The sequence below is a fragment of the Natrix helvetica genome, assembly GCF_964273705.1.
Source record: "Natrix helvetica genome assembly, chromosome: 1".
In the NCBI taxonomy this organism is placed as follows: domain Eukaryota; kingdom Metazoa; phylum Chordata; class Lepidosauria; order Squamata; family Natricidae; genus Natrix; species Natrix helvetica.
This window is the reverse complement of record NC_138548.1, coordinates 91,102,124-91,127,610: the sequence shown is the minus strand read 5'-3', so window position 1 is coordinate 91,127,610 and position 25,487 is coordinate 91,102,124. Positions and strand designations below refer to the sequence as shown.

At 41.1% G+C, this 25,487-nt stretch overlaps 1 protein-coding gene across 1 annotated transcript in view; it reads left to right on the top strand.

Moving 5' to 3' along the window:
• The first annotated feature begins 4,020 nt into the window (after nucleotides 1-4,020).
• TPCN2 (two pore segment channel 2) overlaps nucleotides 4,021-25,487 on the top strand; it is a 49,217-nt gene continuing 27,750 nt past the window's right edge. Inside the window, exons 1-10 of the mRNA XM_081934264.1 lie at nucleotides 4,021-4,257; nucleotides 13,377-13,438; nucleotides 14,693-14,769; nucleotides 15,495-15,672; nucleotides 17,194-17,310; nucleotides 19,266-19,372; nucleotides 20,653-20,725; nucleotides 22,490-22,589; nucleotides 23,256-23,321; nucleotides 24,997-25,061. Of these exons, the coding sequence (XP_081790390.1) occupies nucleotides 4,095-4,257; nucleotides 13,377-13,438; nucleotides 14,693-14,769; nucleotides 15,495-15,672; nucleotides 17,194-17,310; nucleotides 19,266-19,372; nucleotides 20,653-20,725; nucleotides 22,490-22,589; nucleotides 23,256-23,321; nucleotides 24,997-25,061 (1,008 nt within the window). The 5' untranslated portion in view covers nucleotides 4,021-4,094. The remainder of the gene's footprint in view (nucleotides 4,258-13,376; nucleotides 13,439-14,692; nucleotides 14,770-15,494; nucleotides 15,673-17,193; nucleotides 17,311-19,265; nucleotides 19,373-20,652; nucleotides 20,726-22,489; nucleotides 22,590-23,255; nucleotides 23,322-24,996; nucleotides 25,062-25,487) is intronic.

Genomic DNA, 25,487 nt, shown 5'->3' with positions numbered 1-25,487 from the left:
CATTTAGAATATTGCATCCAGTTTTAGTCACAATATAAAAAATATGTTGAGATTCTGGAAAGAGTGCAGAGAAGGGTGACAAAAATGATTAGGGGACTGTAGACTAAAACATATGAAGAACGGTTGCAGGAATTTGGTATGTTTAGTGTAATGAAAAGAAGGACTAGAGGAGACATGATAGCGGTGCTTCAATATCTGAGGGGCTGCCACAAAGAAGAGGGGGTTCCAAAGCACCAGAAGGCAAGACAAGAAACAATGAATGGAACAACAAGGAGAGAAGCAACTTAAAAGAAAGAAGAAATTTCCCAACAGTGAGAACAATTAACCAGTGGAATGGCTGGCCTTTAGTAGTTGGGGGTGCTCCATCCCTGGAGGCTTTTAAGAAGAGACTGGACAGCCATGTGTCTGAAATGGTATAAGGTCTCCTGTTCAAGCAGGGTTTGAACTAGAAGACCTCCAAGGTCCCTTCCAACTCTGTTATTCTATGTTCTCTGTTATTGTTTGTTTGGTAATTCTACTGCTTTAAAGTGTTGGCCTCCAACACTTTTTGAGGCTGGGGAAGGGGAAGAGAGGTGTTGAAAGAAATGTCTTTCTGCGTTCGGCTCCAAGTGGGGAAAAAGACACTGGAGACATGGAGGCTGCTTGGAAAGATGGTTTTAATGGTGGACAGGACCACATGGCTTGAGTCCTGAACAAAAAAGGTGATCACATGCTTCAATGTTGGTGGAGAAGAAGAGAAGGGAGAACTGAGATGCTGAGTCCCTGGTTTTATGCCCTCTCTAGCCTTTGATCTTGAGCTTGTATTCTGATTGGTTGTCAGACTCCCATGGAGCCATGCAGGGGCAACTATCTAGGCTGCGTTTTGAATCCAGGTTTGGTTGAGTTCTCAGATGCCATGTGGTGAGTTGGGTAAAAGGCCAATACTATCATGCCTTAATCCCATCACTCTGGAGTTGGGGGGGAGAACTCTTTATTATGTAAAGTGAACTAGCTCAGGCTTTAATGGCTCATTGACAAAGGGGGATGGGCAGGAGGCTGCAGCTATTAGGAGACAGCTATTCTGTCTTTTAAAACATGTTTCTTCCTTTTCACATCCAGAGAAATATTCTGCCTTTTCAATATTTCCTAGGATATTTTATTTTTCTGGAAGAGGCCTGGCTGGGTGATAACTTTCCATAGAGGCACAGAGATATTTTCCAGTGAACTGATGAAGCACGTCACCAATGATTATCTGCAACCAATTTTGGTCACCACGCTACAAAAAAGATAATACAATAATACAATAATACAATAGTAGAGTTGGAAGGGACCTTGGAGGTCTTCTAGTCCAACCCCCTGCCTAGGCAGGAAACCCTATACCCTTTCAGACAAATAGCTATCCAACATCTTCTTAAAGACTTCCAGTGTTGGGGCATTCACAACTTCTGGAGGCAAGCTGTTCCACTGATTAATTGTTCTCACTGTCAGGAAATTTCTCCTCAGTTCTAAGTTGCTTCTCTCCTTGATTAGTTTCCACCCATTGCTTCTTGTTCTACCCTCAGGTGCTTTGGAGAATAGTTTGACTCCCTCTTCTTTGTGGCAACCTCTGAGATATTGGAATAATGCTATCATGTCTCCCCTAGTTCTTCTTTCTCTTAAGCTAAACATACCCAGTTCCTGCAACCGTTCTTCATATGTTTTAGTCTCCAGTCCCTAATCATCTTTGTTGCTCTTCTCTGCACTCTTTCTAGAGTCTCCATATCTTTTTTACATCGTGGCGACCAGAACTGAATGCAGTATTCCAAGTGTGGCCTTACCAAGGCATTATAAAGTGGTATTAACACTTCACGTGATCTTGATTCTATCCCTCTGTTGATGCAGCCTAGAACTGTGTTGGCTTTTTTGGCAGCTGCTGCACACTGCTGGCTCATATTTAAATGGTTGTCCACTAGGACTCCAAGATCCCTTTCACAGTTACTACTACTGAGTAAGGTATCACCTATACTGTACCTGTGCATTCCGTTTTTGTTGCCTAAATGTAGAACCTTACTCTTTTCACCATTGAATTTCATTTTATTAGATAGTGCCCAATGTTCAAGTTTGTCAAGATCCTTCTGTATCTTAAGCCTATCTTCTGGAGTGTTGGCTATTCCTGCCAGCTTGGTATCATCTGCAAATTTGATGAGTTCCCCATTTATTCCCTCATCCAAATCATTGATGAAGATGTTGAAGAGTACTGGGCCTAAAACAGAGCCTTGGGGTACTCCGCTGCATACTTCCCTCCATGTAGATGCAGTTCCATTGAGAACTACACGTTGAGTGCGGTTGGTCAGCCAGTTACCAATCCATCTGGTGGTGATGCTGTCTAACCCACATTCTTCTACTTTATCTAGTAGTAGGTTATGGTCTACCTTATCAAAAGCCTTACTGAAGTCCAAGTAAACTATATCAACGGCATTCCTCTGGTCCACTAATTTTGTCACATTATCAAAGAATGCAATAAGATTAGTCTGGCATGATCTGTTTTTGACAAATCCATGTTGGCTTTTGGCTATTACTTTGTTTGCTTCTAGGTGTTCGCAAATTCGTTGCTTGATTATTTTTTCCAGAATCTTTCCTGGTATTGAGGTTAGGCTGATAGGTCTGTAGTTTCCTGGATCTAATTTTTTCCCTTTTTTGAAGATGGGAACCACATCAGCTCTTTTCCAGTCCTCTGGTAGTTCCCCGGTGTTCCAGGATCTCTGAAAGATATAATTCAGTGGTTCTGAGATCTCGTCTGCTAGTTCCTTCAGAACTCTGGGGTGTAATCCATCCGGTCCTGGTGATTTGAACTCATCTAGGGTAGACAGGTGCTCACTTACCATTTTCTTCCCTATTTCAATTTGTGTTCCTAATTTTGTGGTGCTGCTTTTGATAGGTTGGACTGTTTTATCCCTTTGTGTAAAGACAGATGCAAAACATGAGTTAAATAGTTCTGCTTTCTCCCTGTTGCTTGTCACCTTCTTGCCACTTTCTCCTAGCAATGGACCAATTGTTTCCTTAACTTTTTTCTTGTTTTTAACATGTTGGAAGAAGCTTTTTTTGTTAATTTTTACTTTTGTGGCAAGCCTTTCTTCATTGTGAGCCTTAGCTTTCCTCACTTCATCTTTACAGGCTCGGGCTATTTGCTGATATTCTGCCTTAGTTATGTCCCCCTCCTTCCACTTTTTATACTTACTTTTTTTGTCTTTCAGTTTGTCAGATAGTTGTTTATGTAGCCATGCTGGTTTCTTTTGGGAGCTGTTGTTTTTCTTCTTCATTGGTATTGTGTTAGACTGGGCTTTTCTAATCTCATTTTTCAAAATTTCCCAAGCTTCTTGAGTTGTTTTCCCCTCGAGGATTCTCATCCATGGAATTTTTCCCAAGCTCTCTGTTGAGACTTTGGGAAAAGTTCATAGAAGAGCAACTAAGATGATCAACGTCCTGGAGACTAAAACATATCAACAACAGGCTGCAGGATTTGGGTTTGGCTAGTCTAGATAAAATAATTAGGGGTGACATGATAGCAGTATTCCAATATTTGAAGGGCTTCCACAAAGAAGAGGGAGGGTCAAAGTATTCTCCAAAGCACCAGAGGGCATGACAAGAAACAACCGTTGGAAACTAATCAAAGAGAGAAGCAACCTGTATTTAAGGAGAAACTTCCTAACAGTGAGGACAATTAATCAGTGGGACAGCTTGACTTTAGAAATCGTGGACGGTTCATCATTGGAGGTTTTCAAGAAGAGACCGGCCAGTCACTTGTCTGAAATGGTACTGGGTCTCTTGCTTTAGCAAGGGGGTGGACTAGAAGACCTCAAGATCCCTTCAAGCTCTATTCTGATTGATTGATAAGGCAAATATCAGGATAGCATCAGGATATATGATCATCAGCCTCACCCCGCAACTTGAGTTCGCACAAGCAGAAGCGGCGCTGCTACAACCTCTATTCCCTTCCACTCCGATCACGTGTAGCGGGCGGAGCTGTGCCTACGCTACTTATCGCAAGCGGAAGCTGGGCGGCCAGGCCGCTTTTCTTGGATGGGGTGCTGCAGGCGCCGTTTCTGCCTAGTAGTACGCTGGCTACGTTGTGATTCATGGAGCAGGGAAGCAGCCTGGAAAAAGAGCCTTTGTTGCCGCCTCCTCTACCAGGGGCTGCCCAGCGTCACCGGCAATACTCGGGCAGGAACAGCGGAGACCGGGAGGATGATGGACACTGCTGCGTGTCCGCGGCCTCCTCGCCTCGTTCTGGCGGGCCTGGTGAGACCCGGGACAATTGGGAGTGCCTGTTGGGCTGCTTCTCGGTACTGGGAGGAGCTGGACGCTGCGGACCGAGGAAGGCTGGCGATGGAAATCTCAAACCCCGTCGCCGCTCTCCCAAGCCGGGGCTTGATCAGAATGAGAACTCCGGGGGCTTTCCAATGAGTTTAGGATCCGATTCTTAAAATCGTAGGTGGGATATCGGATGCCAGGTTCCAGGTCAAGTAGGGAGACTGGGATTGTTGGCCCATGGGGGGGAAAAAGGCCTCGATTTTGCAGACCCACTGCAAAGTAAGTTTGGATCTGCCTCCCAGGTGTATGATTAGGAGTGTTGAGAGCTTTCGTTTCTCTGTTGGTCCTGGAGTGGATCACAGAGATTCAGTTTAAGGTTGCATGGAACAGTTAGAACAGTGTGTGTGCATTAGAACAGAGTCCCAGGTTCACTTAATGCCCAGAGCCAATAGGTGATATGTTCTGAGTTTATTTAGCCTGTGGGATGAACCCGGCCGTTGGACATATGTGTAGGTGCAACCACTTGGGATCAGATAGACTGGTAGCTGTGAAGATGGAGCCAGGGAACAGGGCACTTTTGCATGATAAAGTGAAACAGCAGCTGCGGGCACCTGGAGTGATGTTATGCAGTAGATTCCAGTGTTTTTCAACCTGTCAGGGGAATTTTGGGAATTCACATATCTTAAAGATGCCAAGGTTGAGAAACACTGCCCTAGATGCTTTGGACCTGGTGTGACATGAGATTAAAACCTGGCTCCTTCAATCATATCCTCTATTTCTCTCTGATTGAGTTGTTTTTGTGAACAGAACAGCATTCTTCACGCACAAGAGGGAGGCATCAGCTAAGATCTATTTTGGTGGGCAAAGGCAGGGATCCTCAAAAGCTTTAGCACTACAAAAATTTGTAGGAAGGGGGGGGGATCTCCAGAAGTGGAACTCAAGACTGAAAATGCTTAGTGGACTGATTTGTTGTTTGGGAGGCAATAGAATACAGGAGGACCAGATTATGCTAGAGGAGAATGGAGACTATAGCTACCTGAAACTGTGAACAGGAGCATTTCACATTGCAGTCTCCTTCTTCAGATTATATACTTACATACTTGCAGAGCCAATATTGTAAGATGAGAGGGGATAAGAAAACCTCACTGGCAGATCCCTTTTTTAAAGGAAACCTCAGAAAAGTTATTTAAGAATTGCTAAGTTGCAGTTGCTAAGTTAATAACCCGGTTGTTAAGTGAATCCGGCTTTCCCATTGATTTTGCCTGTTAGAAAATCATATGACCTTGGGTTCTTGGAGCCATCATAAATATGAACCAGCTGTCAAACATCTGAATTTTGATCATATGATCATGAGGATGCTGCAAAGACTGTAATTGTGAAAAACGGTCTTAAGTCATTTTTCAGTGCCATTGTAACTTTGAACAGTCACTAAATGAACTATTGTAAGTAGAGGACTACTTGTACTTTCAAAGGCTAAATTCTAGTTGCAGCATCTGTACATTTGTTCTCCTTTTCCCAATGTGATGTTCTTCAGCTGTGTTGAATTATGGATTCCATCCCCTTCATCCCTCCATCCAACTTAAAAGTTTGCATGCTTCAAATTCCAAAACAGCATTCATACAAAATTGTTGTTATATGTTATGTTCTATAAGACTCAAATTGAGAATAAATTTGGCTGTTAGAGGTGACATAATTGCCCTCTTTCTAAATACTCTTGGAGACTGGGAGATCATAGTAATCAGTTGGGAAGTCCAAGTCATGCACAAGAGTAGTGTTACCAACCACAAATTGATGAAGAAAGTAATCCTTATCTAAGACACAAGATCACATTATATTTTAATTGATGTTTCTGCAGTGGAATAAGTCGCTATAACTGCAATCTATCAATCTCATGTAGTTTTTGGTGACCGTTTTATAATTATTGAAACTCTGATAAAGCTTGTCCTTTTATAGCACTGTTGTAAACACCAAAGTCTTCCATTATCCACTAACTGACCATGTACCAATTGTTTTTAACATATATTGGAAACATGGATAATAATGGCAAGGACAGGCATCACGGTTTCAGAGTGATGTGGCCTTTACACAATGCAATCAATACATACATTGACTTTGTGATAGAACACAGAACTGTTCAAAGGTAGGGCTGTAGATTTGCTTAAGACTGATTTGTTGATGCCTGTAGCATTTCTTTTTAGTCAGAAGAATTTTCTACTTAAAATGCTATTTTAAAATATTAATTGAATAGTGAGTGAGTGGATAAAATTCTTTACAGAAATGTGGAACATTACTATTAGAAACATGATGCAAAATGAAGTTTCTAGATTAGAGAAGTGGATTGAAAATAAAATAACAATTATAAGTGACAGATGTAAAATTCTTCACTTAAAAGAGCAATATACTTATGAATAGAATCATGATACCTCGATGGTTCACAGCCTATGAAAGATTTTGGAGTGGTAGTTGAGTGTAGAATGATTGCAAGTTAGCCTCATGATGTGGCTATTCAAAAATTCAAAAGACAAATGTAGTTTTTAACTGCAACAACATAAATAGTTTTCAAACCAAATTGGTGTGCAGTGGTTGGATCCACTTCCTTTTAAAGATTCAAAGAAGGTGGATCAGGTTCAGAAAGGCAATGAAGCTAATTAGGAGATATTAAATCCTGTGAAGAGATTGAAAGAATGCGCAGTACAGGTAGTCCTTGATTTATAAAAGTTTTTATTAAGTGACCAAATGGTCACTAAATTTGAATGTTCAAAGTTAAACAGCTTTGAAAAAAGTGACACGACTGTTTTTCACCCATTTCAGGATTTCCATTGTCACATGATCAAAATTGGTACACTTGGCAACTGATTCATATTTATGACAGTCACAATTTGCTGGGGTCATGTGATCACCTTTTGCGGTAGCCATTCACTTAACAAATGTGGCAAGAAAGTGCATAAAATGGGGGGGGGACTCACTTAATAACTGCTTCGCTTAAGCAACAGGAATATTAGGTTCAATTGTGGTTTGAGGTCGCGAACTACCTGCGTTTAGGTTTGAGAAGAGAAGGCTGAATGGCATATGATAACACTCTTTCAGCATCGAAGTGGGTCATCAAAGACAGAATACAGACTTAGGGATTTATTTTTCAGGAAACCAAATTCCAACTGAACATTCAAAAACTTTTCCTAATAGAAAGTTTTGATAGTTGGAAGCAGTTATTGTATGAAAAAAGAAGTTGGCTTTCCAATTAAATTATTCAGTTAAGGATAGGCCAGCTTAGCACGGAGTAAAGTCTCTCATGATTTTACAAGATGGAACAAGACTGAGCCACTTTTTCCTTTGCTGGTAAACGTACCTGTCAATTCCCTTGTAAAACTGGAACAAATTAAAGCTTTCCGCACAGTTAGGCAAGGAGCTTTTTTGTGTATTATTACATCTGTTGTTTACGCCTTGTTGATAATGGAATTTATTTTTCAGAGAGGACAAAGAGACATGAGGTGTTTCCCTACCTGTCATTTTTTTCTACAATTTGATAAATAAAGGCCTGTCTAACAACTTTTTTCCCCTTTAAATGCATCCTGCCTCTAGGACTTGGAGTAAATTTTTAGGAATATATTTATATATTTATGAACTAACCAGGCGTTGCCCGGGTATTTATTTATAGGGGGAAAATGTCCAGACCAAACGTAATTTCTAATGTTGGATTTCACTTTACCAGAGGGAGCTCCCTTGTGGAGTACTGTGAATCGGTTACCATGGCAACTCCACTGCACTGTACAGTAGAATCCCTTTTACAGCAGTACAGTAGAAGCCATTTTAAGGGACAACAGACTGTATCTTAACCGTACACACAGACTAAGGGGTATTAGGGCTGTCTTACCCCCCACAGTATTTTTTTTCCAGAGTGTAAGTCATCTGTGTACCAAGTTTGGTTGAAATTGCTTGAGACGTTCCAGAGTTATGCTGGGACACACACACACACACACACACACACACACACACACACACAGCCATTTTCATATATATAGAAGAAGAAGATCACATTAACATTGTAGTGAGACAAGAGTTCAACTGTGTCTCTTTAGATGTTTTATTCTCAGCATTCCATAAGAGGCATTTCCTGGAATTGTTTCTAACAGTTTGAAACGGTTTTGCTTAATACTTTAGCAGAGCGATGTTTCTTATCTCCTGTGGTGATTTCCTACTGATTTACCAATTGCTTGACTTATCTATTTATCCTAGTTATGTAGCTACCATATTTGTTGGGGTTAGGATATACTGAAGTTACAGAGAATAAAGCCACAAGGTGAAGTAATATGTAATTTGTTGCAATCTTCTGTTACAAATGATGCTTCTTTCATATGATTTCCTTTGATCTTGTAGAAGAGGCCAGCAGTAAACCATCTGCACAAGGTGGTTTCAAAACCATCTCAAAGTATATTAGGCTATATTCCTAAGCAGTTTCAAAACCATCTCGAAGTATATTAGGCTATATTCCTAAGCAGTTTTCTTAATCATATGGAACATGAACTTTCAAATCTTTTAAATATATACGGTCATTATGGGCATAAAACTTCCAAATTGGTCTAATTTGGTTGACAGCTAGTTGAGAAAGTTCTTTAATACACATCTCAGCATGTTTTTACACTTTTTATAAAGTAACAATGTGTTCATCAACAATGCAAAAGGCATTGTATAAATTATTGCTTTTCCCGCCTCCTAATTCTCAAATACACCTAAGGATCAACTTGCATGGAATTTTCTGTTCTTAATAATTGCAAGACTACCATATCTATTTTTTTAAAAAAAACAACTGACCTCTGGAAGGCAGCAAAGGAATACTGAACTCTTAATTCTTTGCTTCCATCTAGCGATCATCTAGATTTGTTACAGTTCAGTTATTCTAGTTAGAAAAGTTGTATTGTGATATTCTCTGATATTTTTAAGTCATCCCAAGTATTTCTCTTCTTACTAAATCAAGTCTGCTCTTGCCTTACCCTACCCGCCCTCTTTGCGCTTGGCAGAGTTTTCTCTCAGAATATTACTTCACTGTTAATTCCTTTTCTGCTCCAATTGGTGTTTTTTTTGAAACATAAAATTTCCCAAAATCCAAGTAATTTACAAAACAAAATTCTTACAAGATTATTCAAGCACAATACACATCATCCCTGTGTTGAAGCTGTTCTCTAAGAAGGACCAGACTAAAATTCCTCCAAGCTGATGTGGAAGACTGACCAGCAGTTCTAGGCAGGGGTGGGATTCAGGCGGTTCGGGCCGTTTTGGGCTAACTGGCAGCTGCGACGATCAACTGGGAGTGAACCAGTCCCCTCCAATGATCAGGTGGGCCCGCCTACCTGCCCCTGCGCTTTACTTACCTATGTCTTCTCAGGTGATTTGTGTAGTAGAGCGGATTGCCACACCTCAGTTTTGTACAGCTGTGTACCTCCCAGAAGTGGAAGGTAAATTTTCTTAAAACTGAACATGCACGCAGAATGTGTGTAGCTGCGGGTGCGTGCAGAGTACGCATGCACGTGAAGCATGCATTCACTTGTTAAATTGGCAGGATCCCACCACTGGTTATAAGACACATTTAATTGCAGTTATTGCTCCCAAAGGTGGGGAAGCATACCTTGAAACTTAATTTTCACATACTTTTTCTATTTACAAATCTATAGCTTTGGATCATTTCTCCCAGTAAATAAATGGACAAATATGTTTTTGAGCCAGTAGTTTAAATGGGCTTTCTTTCACTAGTTTAGGAGTTGTGTGCAAATCAAAGGTGCTATTGCTGTTTGAACAACATGGCTACTCCTTCATCACCTGGCTTTTTAAACTGCCAGAAATGCTGTTTTGCAGTCTCCTTGGGAGGAATAGCTATTGGGGCTCTTGTGGGTGATCTCAAGACCTCTACTTCTCCAGAGAGAAATTATGAACGAGCGATTCTACTTGTTGGCTCTTCATTCTTCTGTGATTATCGGTTCCTCTTGGCAAAGTTGCCTTCAGTTTGCCATTTCTTCCCTTCTCTTTGTCTACCTAATCTTTTTAGATTGTTTTTTTAAAAAATAAATTTTATTAATTTTCTACTGTTTACCTTTATTAGTGCTTAATAAACATTATGTTGTCTGGGTATTTAATTTGCTTAACAATACAGATTACATTTTTAATTAAAAAGCTACTAAAAAACTAAGAATCCATTTGAAATAAGATTTTGGAACTATAAAGAACCCTTTCTGTGGGGAAGTGCTTTTGTTTTGATTTTTTTGAAATTAAAGATTTTAGGGGTGCTTGGTGCTCTCTAAGCTTGGTTGTTTTGTTGCAGAAATTTCATTACCTCAACTAGGCAACATTATCAGTATTAATAGGGAGTGGGATTTAATTCTAGTCATTTGCCCTGTTAGGGTTGGCGCTGTAACGCTCTCTACATGGGGCTCCCCTTGAGATGCACTCGAAGGCTCCAGTTGGTCCAGAATGCGGCCGCGCGGGCAGTTTTGGGAGCCGCTAGGTACTCCCATGTAACATCTCTCCTGCGCGGGCTGCACTGGCTACCTGTGGCTTTTCGGGTGCGTTTCAAGGTGCTGATTATCATCTTTAAAGCGCTCCATGGCACAGGACCTAGGTATTTGCGGGATCGCATCCTGCCCCATACATCCCTTCGGCTGATCCGCTCACACAGAGAGGGACTTCTCCGGGTGCCGTCCACTAGGCTGTGCCAGCGGGCGACGCCCAGGGGAAGGGCCTTCTCTGTGATGGGCCCAACCCTCTGGAATGACCTTCCCCCTGATATCAGAACAACTACAGATCTCCGCTCCTTCCGCACGAAGCTAAAACCCCACCTGTTCAATTTAGCCGGCCTGGCCTAATTCCAGCTTCCCACCCCAGGCCTGTATTTTTAAATTCGATGGGTTGGTTTTAGGCGTGTTTTAATTTTTAACCATTTGTACAGGGCTTTAGGTTTAATCTGATTTTAAGGGTATTTATTATGTATATGGTTTTTTAATGTGGTTCCTGTACACCGCCCCGAGTCCCTTCGGGGAGAGGGGGCGGTCTATAAATCAAATAAACTTGAACTTGAAACTTGAACTTGGGGGTGGTTTAGATGTTCTTTGATTGGGCTGTTTACTGGGCTTATTTGGCAGTTCCTTGGTTAGGGTATTGTTTATTGTTGGTCTGATGTTAATCTTGGAGTAATCTCTGCTCATCTGGGTGCTGATTGCTGGTGGTGAGGTGTTTTGGTCTTTTTCATTTCCTTTTTGGCGTGCTGATTTGTCTCTTTTGCATAGTATATAGATATTGCTTATGTCTATATGTCTATTGATATGTAATGTGTTTCCACGAAAATAAGACAGGGTCTTATTTTCTTTTGACACTCAAAACATGACCCTGGCCTTATTATCAGGGGGGGACTTATTATTTTCTGGGGCGGGCGAGAAGCAAGGTTCACCTCTTACCTGTCCAGCCCCACTGCGTTCCTCACCCTTTCGTCCAGTGAAGCCCCTTGTAAAAAAAACCTCGCAAGTTGAACTCATGAGGTTTTTTTTCCAAGGGGCTTCCCTGGACGAAAGGGCAAGGAATACAGCGGAGCTGTCAGTCTCTAGTAGCGCTAGGACACGGGTCTTGCTTCTCCCCCCCAACCTCGCACCCCTCACTAAAGGGATGGCAGGGAAGGGAACCAGGCAGGCTGCCTTTACCATTGGGGCGGGGTGGGAGGTGTTGGGCTGCAAGGCGCGCCTCTTTCCTTTCCAGCTCTGTCACATTCCTCGCTATTGTGTCCAGGGAAGCCCCTTGTAAAAAAACCCTCATGAGTTCAACTTGCGAGGTTTTTTTTTACAAGGGACTTCCTTGGACGAAAGAGCAAGGAACGCAGCGGAGCTGTCAGTCTCCGGTAGCGCTAGGACGCGTGCCTCGCATTCCCCCCCAACCTGCCACCCTCCTAAAAGTTGCTAGAAATGAGTCTTTGTGAGACTCCAAACAAATGAGAGAATGGGGGGAGGGAAACGAAGGCAGAGAAAACAGAGAAATTGTGGGTCGGCTGCCGGCAGAGCGTACAACCATAGAGTGTATGCCCAGAGCGGCCACTGCAGAAGACTCGGCAGCCTACTTCCGCAGAAAAAGCCATGCAGGGATGGCAGCGGTGGGGGCGGACGGCGGCAGTGGAGGTGCCCTGACTCTGCAGGGTGAGCTGGGCCAGGGCATTGTGAGGTTGGGAGGCGCGCGATCGGGGAGTGGAACAGCCACCCGGCAAACCCCCTCTCCAGCTGGGCACAACACCGCTCACCGACCTAGTGCGCCAAGCAACGTGAGCGCCTTTGCCCCCCTAGTCCCCGTGGCTTGGCGCCTTAGGGATACCACTAGGTTGGTGAGTGGCGCTCTGCCTGGCCAGAGGGGGGGTTGTCCAGGGGGCTTATTTTCAGGGGGGTCTTATATTTTTGCTCACCTGAAAAATGTGGCATGGCCTTAGTTTCAGGATATGTCGTATTTTCGGAGAAATGTGGTATTGCTAGCCTGGAACTCTGATAAATAAGTATATTTCTGCTCTGCTTGTGTAATGGGTTGGTCAGGAGAAATATAAGTCTGCTGCCTGATATGTTAACAAACTCACAGCTCCCTGTGTGTATTATTTTAGTAATTCCTACCGTTAAAGAGTTTAGTGTGATTGTAATACATATTAGAATTAGAAGCTGGCTTCAAGACAGAAATGCAGTGTATATGTGTGTGTGCATGAAAGAGTAATGAAGTTTGCTTAAGACTTCAAAGGGTAGCACTTAAAACTGAGGTATGGTAAGGTATGTCTGACTTATGCTTTGTATTGGCCCTCCACTGGAAAGACAAGATTTTTCTTATAAGCTAGTTTTCAAAATATTGTTGATATACGTACGTATATCATAAAAGGCTAATTTGTTAAGGTAACTTAAACAACAGTCAATTCCTTTGTCTTTTTCTTGATGTCAGTCAACAGAAGGGTGTGGAGTTTCTCTTCCTCATTTTTTAAATTGTTCCTTGAAATAGCTTTGAAATGTTAAAGTATGTTAACTAAAGTATGTTTAAACACTCCCAAATAAACAAAAGAATGCCGTTCTATAATTATTTTACAACCATTGTGTTTTTGAATCTTGCAGCTATTGATGACCCTAACCTCTACTTCAACCAAGCTGTAGTATTCATCGAAGACGCAATTCAGGTAAAAGTTTACCTGATATATATATACATACATACACACATACATACATACATACATACTTTGGTCCTCTTAGTGTACTGCTTTAAGTAAAGGACTGCTAGTAAAAGCTCCAGTACTCTTCTTTCCTGCTGAAATGTTGATTTATACTTCAAAGTTTATGATTAGATTTATCATCTACAACAGGGGTGTCAAACTTGCGGCCCATGGGCTGGATGCATCACGTGCTGGCCATGCCCACCCACGATTTAGCAAAGGGGAAAAAGTTGCGGAATGTCACGTGACGATAACGTGTTGTCATGAGTTTGACACCCCTGATCTATAACCTCAGATAATTCAAAATGTTTGTAAAAAAAAGAATCACGTGCATGTTGTGTTTTTAGTCTTTGAACAATATGGGTACTCCTCAACTTACAACCACAATTGGGAACAGAATTTCTGTTGCTAAGCAAGGCAGCTGTTAAATGAGTCACACTTGATTTTTCAACTTTATCGTGGTTGTTAAGCGAATCCCTGAAGTTGTTTAAGTGAATCACATGGTCATTAAGTGAATCTGGCTTCTCCCACTGACTTTGCTTTCTGGAGCTCACTGGGAAAGTCACAGGTGGCAATCACATAACCCCAGGATGCTGTAAATATCGTAAACACAGGCTGGTTGATAAGTACTCAAATTCTGATCACGTGACTGTGAGAATGGTGCAACTGTCATAAATGTATGGACCAATAGTAAGTCACTTTTTTCAGGGTTGCAATTTAGAACAGTCACAAAATGAATGGTTGTAAATCAAGGACTACCTGTAGTGATGGCATAGCTTCATGGCATGGCAATGGTCATGACATTGCTAGTAGCAGTGAGTCTCTTATTGAATGGGCTTCCAATCAGTTAACAGGACTTTCTCTGCCTTCAGGGGCTTTTCAAAAAAAGGTATGGGAAAATTCGGCTGGCAGAAGGACCCTGTTTCTTTATGAGATGGGTGGCAAATTTAATAAATAAATGAAACTCACAGAAACTGTGGCCTATGGTAAATATTCTGTAAACATGCAAAAAAGAAAGCTCTATCTGAAATGAACTAAAACAGAACTGATAACCTAGCTGCATGTTTCATGTTTACAGAATATCTACTTTGGCCCAAATTTGCCTGGTCATTAATAGATGTTTCCTCAATAGTGTTTACCTATAAAACTTTTAACTTCCATACTTGAAGAGTAAATTAAAAGTGATGCTTGAATCACCTCTCTTATCTTTCACCTCTTTAGTATCGTTCTATAAATCATCGTGTGGACTCTAACTCCTTGTGGCTTTATCGGTGGTATTATTCAGAAGTTTGCCAATGGTGAGAACTCCCCCCTCCCCCTCAATGCTGTTCTGTTTCTTTGAGTAGATCAGCTGCTTTTTCTAACCCCACAAATACTTACTGCTGCTTCTAATTATCAGTATTTTAGTTTTTTTTGCTAATTGCTTCTCTTTCAAAGGCTTTAAAAAAAATATGAGCAGTTTCTGTGAGGGCAGAGTTGAGCTGCAGGGTTTAGTGGTCTAGATCAGGGATTGGCAACTTTAGCCACAAATATCCTAACTGGAAGCTCTCCGTTCAGTTCTGGAGCCGACTGGAAGTCTGGTTCCCCCACCATAGAGTCTTCTCCTAGCGCGGTGTCCTTTTTCCTCTACCTGTACTAACTGAAAACCCTATCAAATGTGGAGCTGACTGGCAACAAGGAGCCGCAGCAGAGGGATGAAAGAGCCACATGCGGTTCCAGAGCCATGGGTTGCTGACTCCTGGTCTAGATAATAGGACGAGACAATAGATTTCCTGATGCTTTGCTGGCAACCGTAGCTGGCATCTTCAGGTGATCTGTTGCCACAGGCAGATGAGCAAAAATTGCCTGAGCCTTTATAAAACTTGATGAGGCTTTTGCTAACGGAATTATATTTTTTCCATCAAACAATGTTTTAGAAAACACATATTCCTTTATCACTTTATGACATGAAACATTTTGGAAAATGAACTTTTGGCCTTTTCTCCTCTTTAATTTCCCCACCTGTACTTTCTTTCTCTTTCAGGGTTTTGATTCTCACCATTACACTAATCCTGGCTCTTGCTTTCATTGAAACACCTTCTTCACTTACTGCCACATCAGATGTCCGGTATCGCTTAGAAGCTTGGAAGCCTCCTTGTGGCCTGACTGAAAGTATTGAATTGCTTTGCTTCCTTGTCTTTATGGTAGACGTCTCTGTGAAGGTTAGTGAGCTCTGAGATACATGTCATATCACGTCTTGGATAACTTTGCCTGGTTTTCAACCTTTTTAAGGGAAAGTTGATGAGGAGATAGCAAATGCTCAGTTTCAAAGCTTGCTTGAGAAGGCTTTGAATGCTACTCAGACAGCATTGATTGAACTTGTAGATGGCCTTTGGAGATCCCTTCTGGGTTCTCTCAGCAGATTTCAAGATCTTTCTGAGCCAGGCTTGAAGAAAAGAGTGGGGAACAATCATTGATCAATGTTCTTCCTTCAACACTGGCTCCACTCGGTATTATTGAAGGAGGGGAAAGATGTAGCCTGAGGTCCCTTCTCTTTAAAGTGTTTTCTCCTCACCCATTCTACAAGGAACCACTAGGTAACATATGAGGATGATTTATAATTATGCATAAAAAGTAGTTTTATATGTCAACCTCTGGCTTACATATTTAAGAAAGGTGGTTATATACATTATTTAGAAAAGTTAAATACACCATATATCTTTGCATTATAGTTGCAAAATATTTAATGTGGGCTGATGCTGAAAGATGGATGCATCACAAATTGCAGTGTCTCCTTGGCACCCTCTGTAGACTGGTACAGCTGAGTAAACAATGACTGTATCCAGAAACAACTCCACTCACCCATCATTACCTTTCTTCTGAAATACAAAACAAGGACTATAGCAGGATAGATTTGCTCCTTTTGCTTCTCTGGCACTTCTTGGTAGCTATAAGGATGATTATGATACTGATATCCTCTTAGTTCTATGCAATTTACCAGGGTTCCAAAGCATGGTTTCAAATATATTATTTCAGTCATTGGAAATTAATTCTCCCAGATGCGATGGATTATTGGTTTTAAAATGTAAGTTAGCAGCCTATGTTGATTGAGAGTTGTAGTCTTAAAAAAATCCAAGTTTGGAAAGGTTACCAAGTTTGGAAAAGGTTACACTAAAGTCTCTGTGCCTGTTTGCAGCTCCAAAAATGAAATCTCAAGAAAAGTTGATTTTTGAAAGTTTAAATTAGAGGCATATTATCTGAGAACTCTGAGCCATTCGTAAATTCCAAATCCTGGGTTTAATCCCCAGAACTGCTCTGAAAGATGCTGCAAAATTGTAATCTTTCTTGGAAGGGAAAGATACAAAGTTAAATGTTTAGAAAGAAGCCATAACAATTGCAATTAATTTAAATGCAATCTTTACACTTAAATGTAGGTTTTGTTTCATCTTTTAAACGCACATTTTTGGAGGATATCCCATGACATGTTGCTCAGAAGCCCAAGTATAATGCTTGGTGGGAATATAGATGTCATACTTCGTCCCATAAATGTATACCAAATAAATCAAACCATTCTGTCTTTGGGAACTGGGATTGGGAACATAGTCTCCAAAGCTACCACATGATCAGATCTTCCATTTTCTTAATAGCTGGTTTGACTATTTACCAAAATATCATGAAAATTATTTGGATCCTTTTGCTTATGAACAGTAACTAACTAATATTCAAATATGTTGATTCACTAGAGCTACTTAATTGGATGGGAAGAATTTCGGAAAACCAAGTGGTTAATGGCCTACATCCTGGTCCTGCTCATCTCCCTTATAGACTGGAGCATTTCACTGAGTTCTTCCTGTCATGAAGTAAGGCGTGTGGATGCTTGGATGAATGTCAGGGAGGTAGGGAATCTATGGATTCAGAGATGGCCCATGACCGTTTTGATATGGGATTGGGGCAAATAAAACACGAATGCTTCTTGGTTGTACACCTGCTATCGTCAGTCTGTATTCTGTGTTTACATATGAAAAATATAGAACTAGCATGATCTCGGTCTGAATTCTGTAATAAATATATATGTTGATAATTGCAACAGCAGTAATAAATAATAATAATAATTAATAATAATAAATTAATTAATTAATATGAAAAATATAGAACTAGCATGATCTCGGTCTGAATTCTGTAATAAATATATATGTTGATAATTGCAACAGCAGTAATAAATAATATGATCCTTTTAATTTTGTCCTTCCCCTAAGACAGTGATGGCGAACCTATGGCACGCGTGCCACAGGTGGCACGTGGAGCCAATTGTCAGGGCACGTGAGGTGCTGTCACTTCCGGTTTGCTCGGAGGATCATCTTGAGCGCTTCGAAGGCTTCAGGAACTGTCCGGAGGCTTCCCTGACGCCTCCGGAGGGCGTCCGGGGGGGCGGGGGAGGCTGTTTTCGCCCTCCCCAGGCTCCTATAAAGCCTCTGAGCCTGGGGAGAGCGAAAAAAGCATGTAAAAATGGGGGGGGGGAGCGCCTGTAGTGTGCGCATGTGCACTGGGGGTCGCGCATTGCATTATGGGTGTGGCACGCCCGCACACGACCCCCCTGCGCTCCCCCCACTTGTGGCACGCGAGCCAAAAAAGGTTCGCCATCGCTGCCCTAAGAAGCTCAGAATGATATATGTGATTGTACATTCCACAATTATTTTATCCTCCTTATGCTGCTGCAAGATAAGTTTAGATTCGTTACTGATGACTACCCAAGGTCATCAATGAAGAACATCATTGATCTTCCAGGCTGAAGTTTTTAAATTATTAAACCACACTGAAAACATACGGATGACTGAGCTTAACCTCTTTCATAGAGTTATGAGGAGAAAATGGATTAAAAAATTTGCTAATTCTCATGAAAGGAAAGATTTTAAGCAACCAGTAAATGATATAATTTAGAGAAGAAGCAAGTAGAGCAGGGGTGTCCAAACTTGGGAACTTTAAGACTTGTGGACTTCAACTCCCAGAATTCCCCAGGGCATGGCTGGCTGGGGAATTCTGGGAGTTGAAGTCCACAAGTCTTAAAGTTCCCAAGTTTGGACACCCCTGAAGTAGAGCCTGTAACAAAATTTTGCAATGTCAGACTATCAGTCAGTCTTCTGGGTCACTGTTCCAAACATGGTATTCTATTCTCTCCTTCCATTGTTTATGCTGTATCCTCACAGCAATTTTTCCAACATACTCCAGTACACCTGTCTCCAAGCTGTACCAATACTATATGCTTGATAGCTACATCTGCCTTAGCTTGGCACGTGGAGGGCCACAGAAGATGCATATCCTATTCAAATTTGTCAGGATAGTTAAAACAATGTTAAATATATCTGGTAACTAATACGCTAATAACTTAGTTAAAACAGTCAGCCATAGTAACTTATGTACAGAGCTCCTTATACAGAAAGCAGATTTTCTTTTTGATGGGCTCGTTCATCTGCTTTTTAAGATAATTTTATTTTGCAGTAGTTTTTAGGACTCGACAAATCTTGATTTTGACTTAGGAGGGTCACAAGTGAAAATTAATTCTGCAAAGGGTTTCTCCCTAATTCTTACTGTGCAATAGAGAGATCTGGATGAGGCTTTGCCACTTGATTAATGAAGTGTGATGCTTTTCTTTTGTCCATTTGTTAGTCAGATGACTGCATTGTGTGAAGGATCGTGGGTTTTATTTGAATTTGTGGTTATTGCAGTCATACATAATGGTTGTTGAATTAACGGCAGAATTAATTTAAAGGTATTGTTCTGGCTTTGTGGTCATTACTAAATGTTTTCTTTTTTTTAGAACCTGAGGATAAGACGTATCCTTCGACCTTTCTTCCTTCTCCAGAATTCTTCAATGATGAAAAAAACACTAAAAAGCATCAAGAGAACATTGCCAGAAATTACAAGGTATGTAACAATATGTAATGCCTGCTAGAGATAAGCCAAATTTATATTTTGGTTAGTAGAATATTTGGGCAACATTTATCATGGCAATAATTGAGCACTTTTCCAGAAGTAAAACACCACAAACGCTTATCATTCTGGAAGATTTCCTTCAGGAAAACTCCAAAAGCTGATGAATTTGGGTAGTTTGAGGAAAAGCCAAATGATCTACTGGTCCTTCAAATATTGCAGTGTTGTGGCCCACCAGCGGCCAGTGGAGTTGGCGGCAGAGTCGGACAATGAGGAGATTGGAGAGGAGCATGGGCCAGTCCTGGGGGCTGAGGAAAGCTCAGATGAGGGCTCTGCGTTGGAGGCAGAGAGGGAGTTAGACAGCAGTGAGGCAGAGGAACAGCTGGAGCCTGTTCCCAGTGTGCACATGAGCAGAGCTGCCAGAAGACAAGAACAACTAAGAAAGCAGGGTCGATTTAGGAGTAAAGCCGCACCTTGGAGGTTATTGACCCCTCCCATTGGAAACAAAAGATTAGTGAACGGGGAGTGGGCTTTTGCAGGAAACAATTTGTTTATTCAGTTGTTTCAAGAGTGGAAAGTTTTTGTTTTTGACAATAAGAGAGACTGTGCCAAGATTTGCCTTGCCCTGCATTTGGAAAGTAGTTATCTGGCAGCTCTCCAAACGAGATAAGTTTCATGTTGATAAATATTCCTCTGAAAGGCTGCTAAGACTTGCTGACTGTGAATGAAAGGAATTCACAGTTGTGTAAATAAAAGAGGTTTTGCTGGGACCAAGACTCCGCTTCTTGCTTTTTAAGGAAACCTGAGTCAGAACATGGACCTTCAAAATACACATCCCTAGTATTTGCCAGTCTCTAATAAATACATTCTTTCACATTTTACTAACATTTGAGAAAGAAAACAATGGAAAGCTGAATACATTTTGGTTGGAACCAGTGCTGGAACAATGAAGATGCTACAAAGAGCAGCAGTGATGACGTTCTCCTGTTCAGCTGGTAGTAAGATTTCTGCAGCTGAGACTTTGGTGATACAGGAGGAAGTCTGCTCTCATGAGTCTAAAATTCTTCATTGTCATTTGAAGATGCCCACTAAAGTAGTGTCACCTCATTCTTAGTTTTAGATGCATTTGGCTTATTTTCTTCATTTGACACATTTTCTCCTATAGGAACTATATATATCTCACTCCTGACTGTTGTTTATGGCATCTCTTTCCCTACATATGTCTTGTGTTGTGATGAAGGAATAATGTTGCATTATTTTTTTCTCCCTAATAGTGTTATGCTGCTCTTAGCTGTTCACCTGTTTCTCTTTACCATGTTTGGCATGCTGCTGTTTGCTCGGACAAAAGTAAGTAACACATGTAATGAAATCTTGGTTCTTTGTATAGGACAAAACAGTTGCTTATATATAAATGTAGACATATAAAAAGATGTATAATTTTTTAAAAATAAATATTTTCCCCCTGAAATGTAAATTCTCCCATGTCATGTGTTAGACATAACATTATGATAAATCTGGGCAACTTTTTTCCCTTGCTCATCATTTTACTTGATAATTATTCATACCATTGTCACGTTGTCAGTAAAATTACAAGAGACAATTTCTTCCTGCATCTTACATTCCCTGGTAGAGCAGAACTAAATAACTTCTGCATTTTCTGTGAAGGGCAATTTCATAGCTGAGATCTGCCAGCTTTTCCTTGTCATTTTCCTGAACATTTTCTGAATTCTTTTTGGAAAGTTGTGGATAAGATATTAATCCCCTTCTGTAATTTTTCGCCATTCTCGTCTCTGCTTTTGCTGCTCCGTTTTCCCCTTAATTTTTGCATTCGTTAAGGTTGCATGTCAAGATTCCTTCATGATCATAGGGAACCATTTTTAAGAATTCACTTTATTGAAAAACTACCAGGGAATTGTGTGAGAAAAATGATACATTTCAATCCATAATAACATTGTGTTCAAATCAAGGGTGAAATCCAGCAGGTACTGACAGGTTCTTGAGAACTGGTAGCGGAAATTTTGAGTAGTTCGGAGAACCGGTAATGGAAATTTTGAATAGTTTGGAGAATCAGCAAATACCACCTCTGCCTGGCCCCAGAGTGGGGTGGGAATGGAGATTTTGCAGTATCCTTCCCCTGCCACGCCCACCAAGCCATGCCCACCAAGCCACATCACGCCCACCAAACCATGCTCACTGGTAGTAAAAAAAATTTACTGGTAGCAAAAAATTTGAATTTCACCACTGGTTCAAAGAGTTTCCTGAATAAAGTGAAGATAAAATCATCTCATACAGACAGTTCAGGTCCTATTAAGCAGGTTAGGATTCTACAAAGCAATGGTCTCTGACATTTTGCTTTGCTATATTTTCCTCCCCCTCCCTCCCTCCCTCCCCTTGTGAGTGTGTGTGTGTGTGTGTGTCTTCATTTGGTTCCTGTACATTCTGTGTCAATTCTCATCAAGTATACTCAGAGCTGACCATGCACGAGCAACAAATCTGGATAAAAATAGGCTTTTTTTGCTACAGAAGACAGAATTTTGAATCAATTGGTTGGACCAGAATAGTGCATAATTCTTTCCTTACATGCCTTTCTTGTATTCCCAATCACTCCCCTCTTTTGCATTTGCATTCCACTTAGTCTCATGAAGGAAAAAATAAAATGTATTGGATTATCTGGAATTGCCATTTGCAATGCTTTCATTTTATATGATTGAGTTTCCGATATTAATGTGGTGCAGAAGGAACAGGTTCCAAATTGTAAACATAACGTCAACATAGAATGTGTTATGTGGCTAGAGCTTGTTTTGACTGAAACACAAGTTACTAAAATAAAGTACTGTCTGAGACCAGATGTTTCATGTCCTACATTTCTTTTTTCTCCAGTATAAATAGTGTCTTTTGTATTTGGATATTGACGTACTTGTCTGCCTGAAGCAACTGCAAGAGAAGAAATTGGGTTGATTACCTTGGGCTGTAAAGACTAGATTCCTTTCAGACAGTAAATAAAATATGTATTTGGTACTTGATTGGATTTAATGGGTGGCCAAAGGTGACAGTGCATAGCTCCTTTGATTGGTTACTCTGTTTGCTAACAATTTGGATCTCTATGGTTAGGATGCCCAACAGGATAAAGAGTGGCAAGGATATTTTCATAATTTGACAGATTCATTAACTTCATTGCTGGTACTGTTGACAACTGCGAACAATCCAGATGGTAAGCATCCTTTTCCAAAAATATTTTCCTCTTTCTTCTTAATTTGTAGCTAACCTCAGAGATTCTTCATTCTTTAGGGATATTTTACTCCTTTCCCCCCCTGGAAAAGTGTATATAAATGACGTTGCTTTCTCTCATATTATATGCTGATCCAGTTTCCATAAAAACATTGAATAATTAATGTGTGGAATTCATTATCACAAGAACTAGTGATAGTAACTAAGTTTGAGGGTGTTCAAAGGAGAGTGGATACCTTCACTGAGAACAGATCTACCAAGAGCTGCTGTCTTCTGATTTGTGGGTAGAATTTATATATGTGTTTACGTAGATTTAAAGACTGCCTGATTCCCAAGGATCTCCGTATATTAGTTGTTCCCTTCTTTTTGGCATTTCTGAGATATTTTTTGGCAGATTAAGATAAGACTTGGCATGATCAAATGGGCCTTTGTAATTTATTGCGTAGCATCTAACTCAAACCAGGAATTGCAGACCCTCATTTGCGTCAGATAGCGATGAGTTCCTGGATAATTGCTAAAATAAATTCCGTTTCACTGTTAGGGTTGTTAAAAGCTGCATAGGTCTCTGTTTAAGGATTGGTAGCACATTATTACCTTAAACGTGACATTTCTTAAACCTGATTTATTTGTTTTTTTAACTATTTGATAGTGATGATTCCTGCGTATTCTAGGAATCGAGCATATTGCATCTTCTTTATACTCTTCACTGTAATAGGTAAGTTGATCGTTTCTTTGAATAGAAGACCCACAGAAGCAATGCAGTGTAAACTGATTCTTTTCCATGTGATGGTAATTGCAGAATGTGCATAAAAAATGAGGGCAAGACTATAAGGGCAACCAATGGACTACCTTTCTGGTTGCTAGTGAATTCTGCTCTTAAGCTTGGAAGCTACAGTCTACTTGTCATCTTAAGCAGGGAAGGAAGCCTTCACTAGTTTTATTGGAAACGTATAAATAGCAATAGCACTTAGACTTATATACTGTTTCACAGTGCTTTACAGCCCTCTTTAAGTGGTTTACAAAGTCAGCATATTGTGCCCAACAGTCCCCATTTTACTGACCTCAGAAGGATAGAAGGCTGAGTCAACCTTGAGCCTGGTGAGATTTGAACTGCTGAACTACTGGCAATCAGCAGTCAGCAGAAGTAGCCTGCAGCAGTGGCGTAGCGTGGGGTGTGCAGGGGGGGCCGGGCGCACCGGGCGCAACATCTGGGGGGGCGCGCTCGCACTCGCAGCTCTCTGCTGTTGACTTGCATGTATTTCAAGGATGAATTTGAATTGAATGAAGCCGAGGAACGCTTCCCACGTTTAATACAAAAGAGACGCGAGCAGGTCTTCCCTGGGGTCGAGAGCACGAAAGAGTGCCAAAGTTTTCTTCTGCAGATCTGGGTCTCTTGAAGACTGCTGGGCAGGGCGAGGGACGTTAATAACGCGATACGTTTAAATTAGAGCAAGTGAAGACCTCGGGCGGCTTTCCTTTTCCTATTTTCCCAGAACCGAGGGAAGAAAATGATTCTGCTTCGGGCCTATAGAGGGCGCTGCGAGCTTTGCTAAGGAGGACGGCTGCTTCAGAGCTCCCTTCATGTCCCGAGTCCAGTGGCGTAGCGTGGGTTGCCACGGGTGAGGGGGCGCAAATTACTTGCCTTGCCCCGGGTGCTGACAACCCACGCTACGCCACTGGCCTGCAGTACTGAACTCTAACAACTGCGCCACCACAGCTCCTAAATGCAGCTTATAAGCTTCCCTGGAAATTCATCAGAGGAGAACTTGTGTCCTAGCAGGTTTTAATCAGGACAGAAAGCCATGGAAAATAAATTTGGAGTACAACTAATCCTGAGCTTTGTAGAGAAGCTGTAAGTAGTTGATTCCGGACTAGGGGAATTCACAGTAGACATTTCCATGACATTCCCGGAGTCTGTTGAGATGTTCAGAATGTTTGCAGAAAATTAGGGATTCCGTCTTGTCTAGGATGGTAGTCCAGAGAAAAGGCTGTAGAGAAGCAAACAAATATTAATTGGCAATGTTTTATGAGAAAGCTTTCAAGACACTGTAGAGCTAGCATGTGCCCGTATAACGCAATCCTGTGACATTTATCTAGTTTCTTTTCAATGTAATTGGTGATTCATACTTCCCAGTACAGCATAGTTCTCCTAATCGTTTATGAGGATTGCATTTGCTCTTCCACAGGTAATTTACTGTCACTGTATTTTGTAATACAAGTAAGTAAGCAAGGATCGTGCCATAATTGCCCAAGTATGCTCTTTCAGTTGTGTGTTCGGATTGGGTAGAATGTAAAGATTGAGTTAGTTCTTTGTTTTAATTTTCAGGAAGAAAACAAACAAAACTGTACTGTTGCCTTAAAAAAAATAAGACAATTTTATATTGTTACAGGAAACTTATTTTTGATGAACTTGTTGACAGCAATAATATACAATCAGTTTCGGGGATATCTTTTGGTAAGTGATATTTAACAAATGTTACCATTTATCATGGTTTAAAAATGCTAAATCAGAGTTCAGGCTACTGAATAGGAAATAGTAGTGTTTGATGTCATGGCCACTGGAACAGCAATAACACTTAGACTTATATACTGCTTCACAGTGTTTTATAGCCCTCTCTAAGCAGTCTACAGAGTCAGCATATTGCCCCCAACAATCTAGGTCCTTATTTTACCTACCCTGGAAGGATGGAAGGCTGCAGTGGTGGGTTGCAGGTGGTATGCCCTGGTATGTGCATACCGGTGCCTGCCGGGAGCACCGGGTACCGTTCCGGTATGGTGCTCCGGAGGGCCCACCTGCCTGCCCACCCTCCTTACCTGTATTTGAGCTCTTCAACGCTTCTGCGCACAGAGCATATGACGCCTGTTTGACGTTCCACCGAGC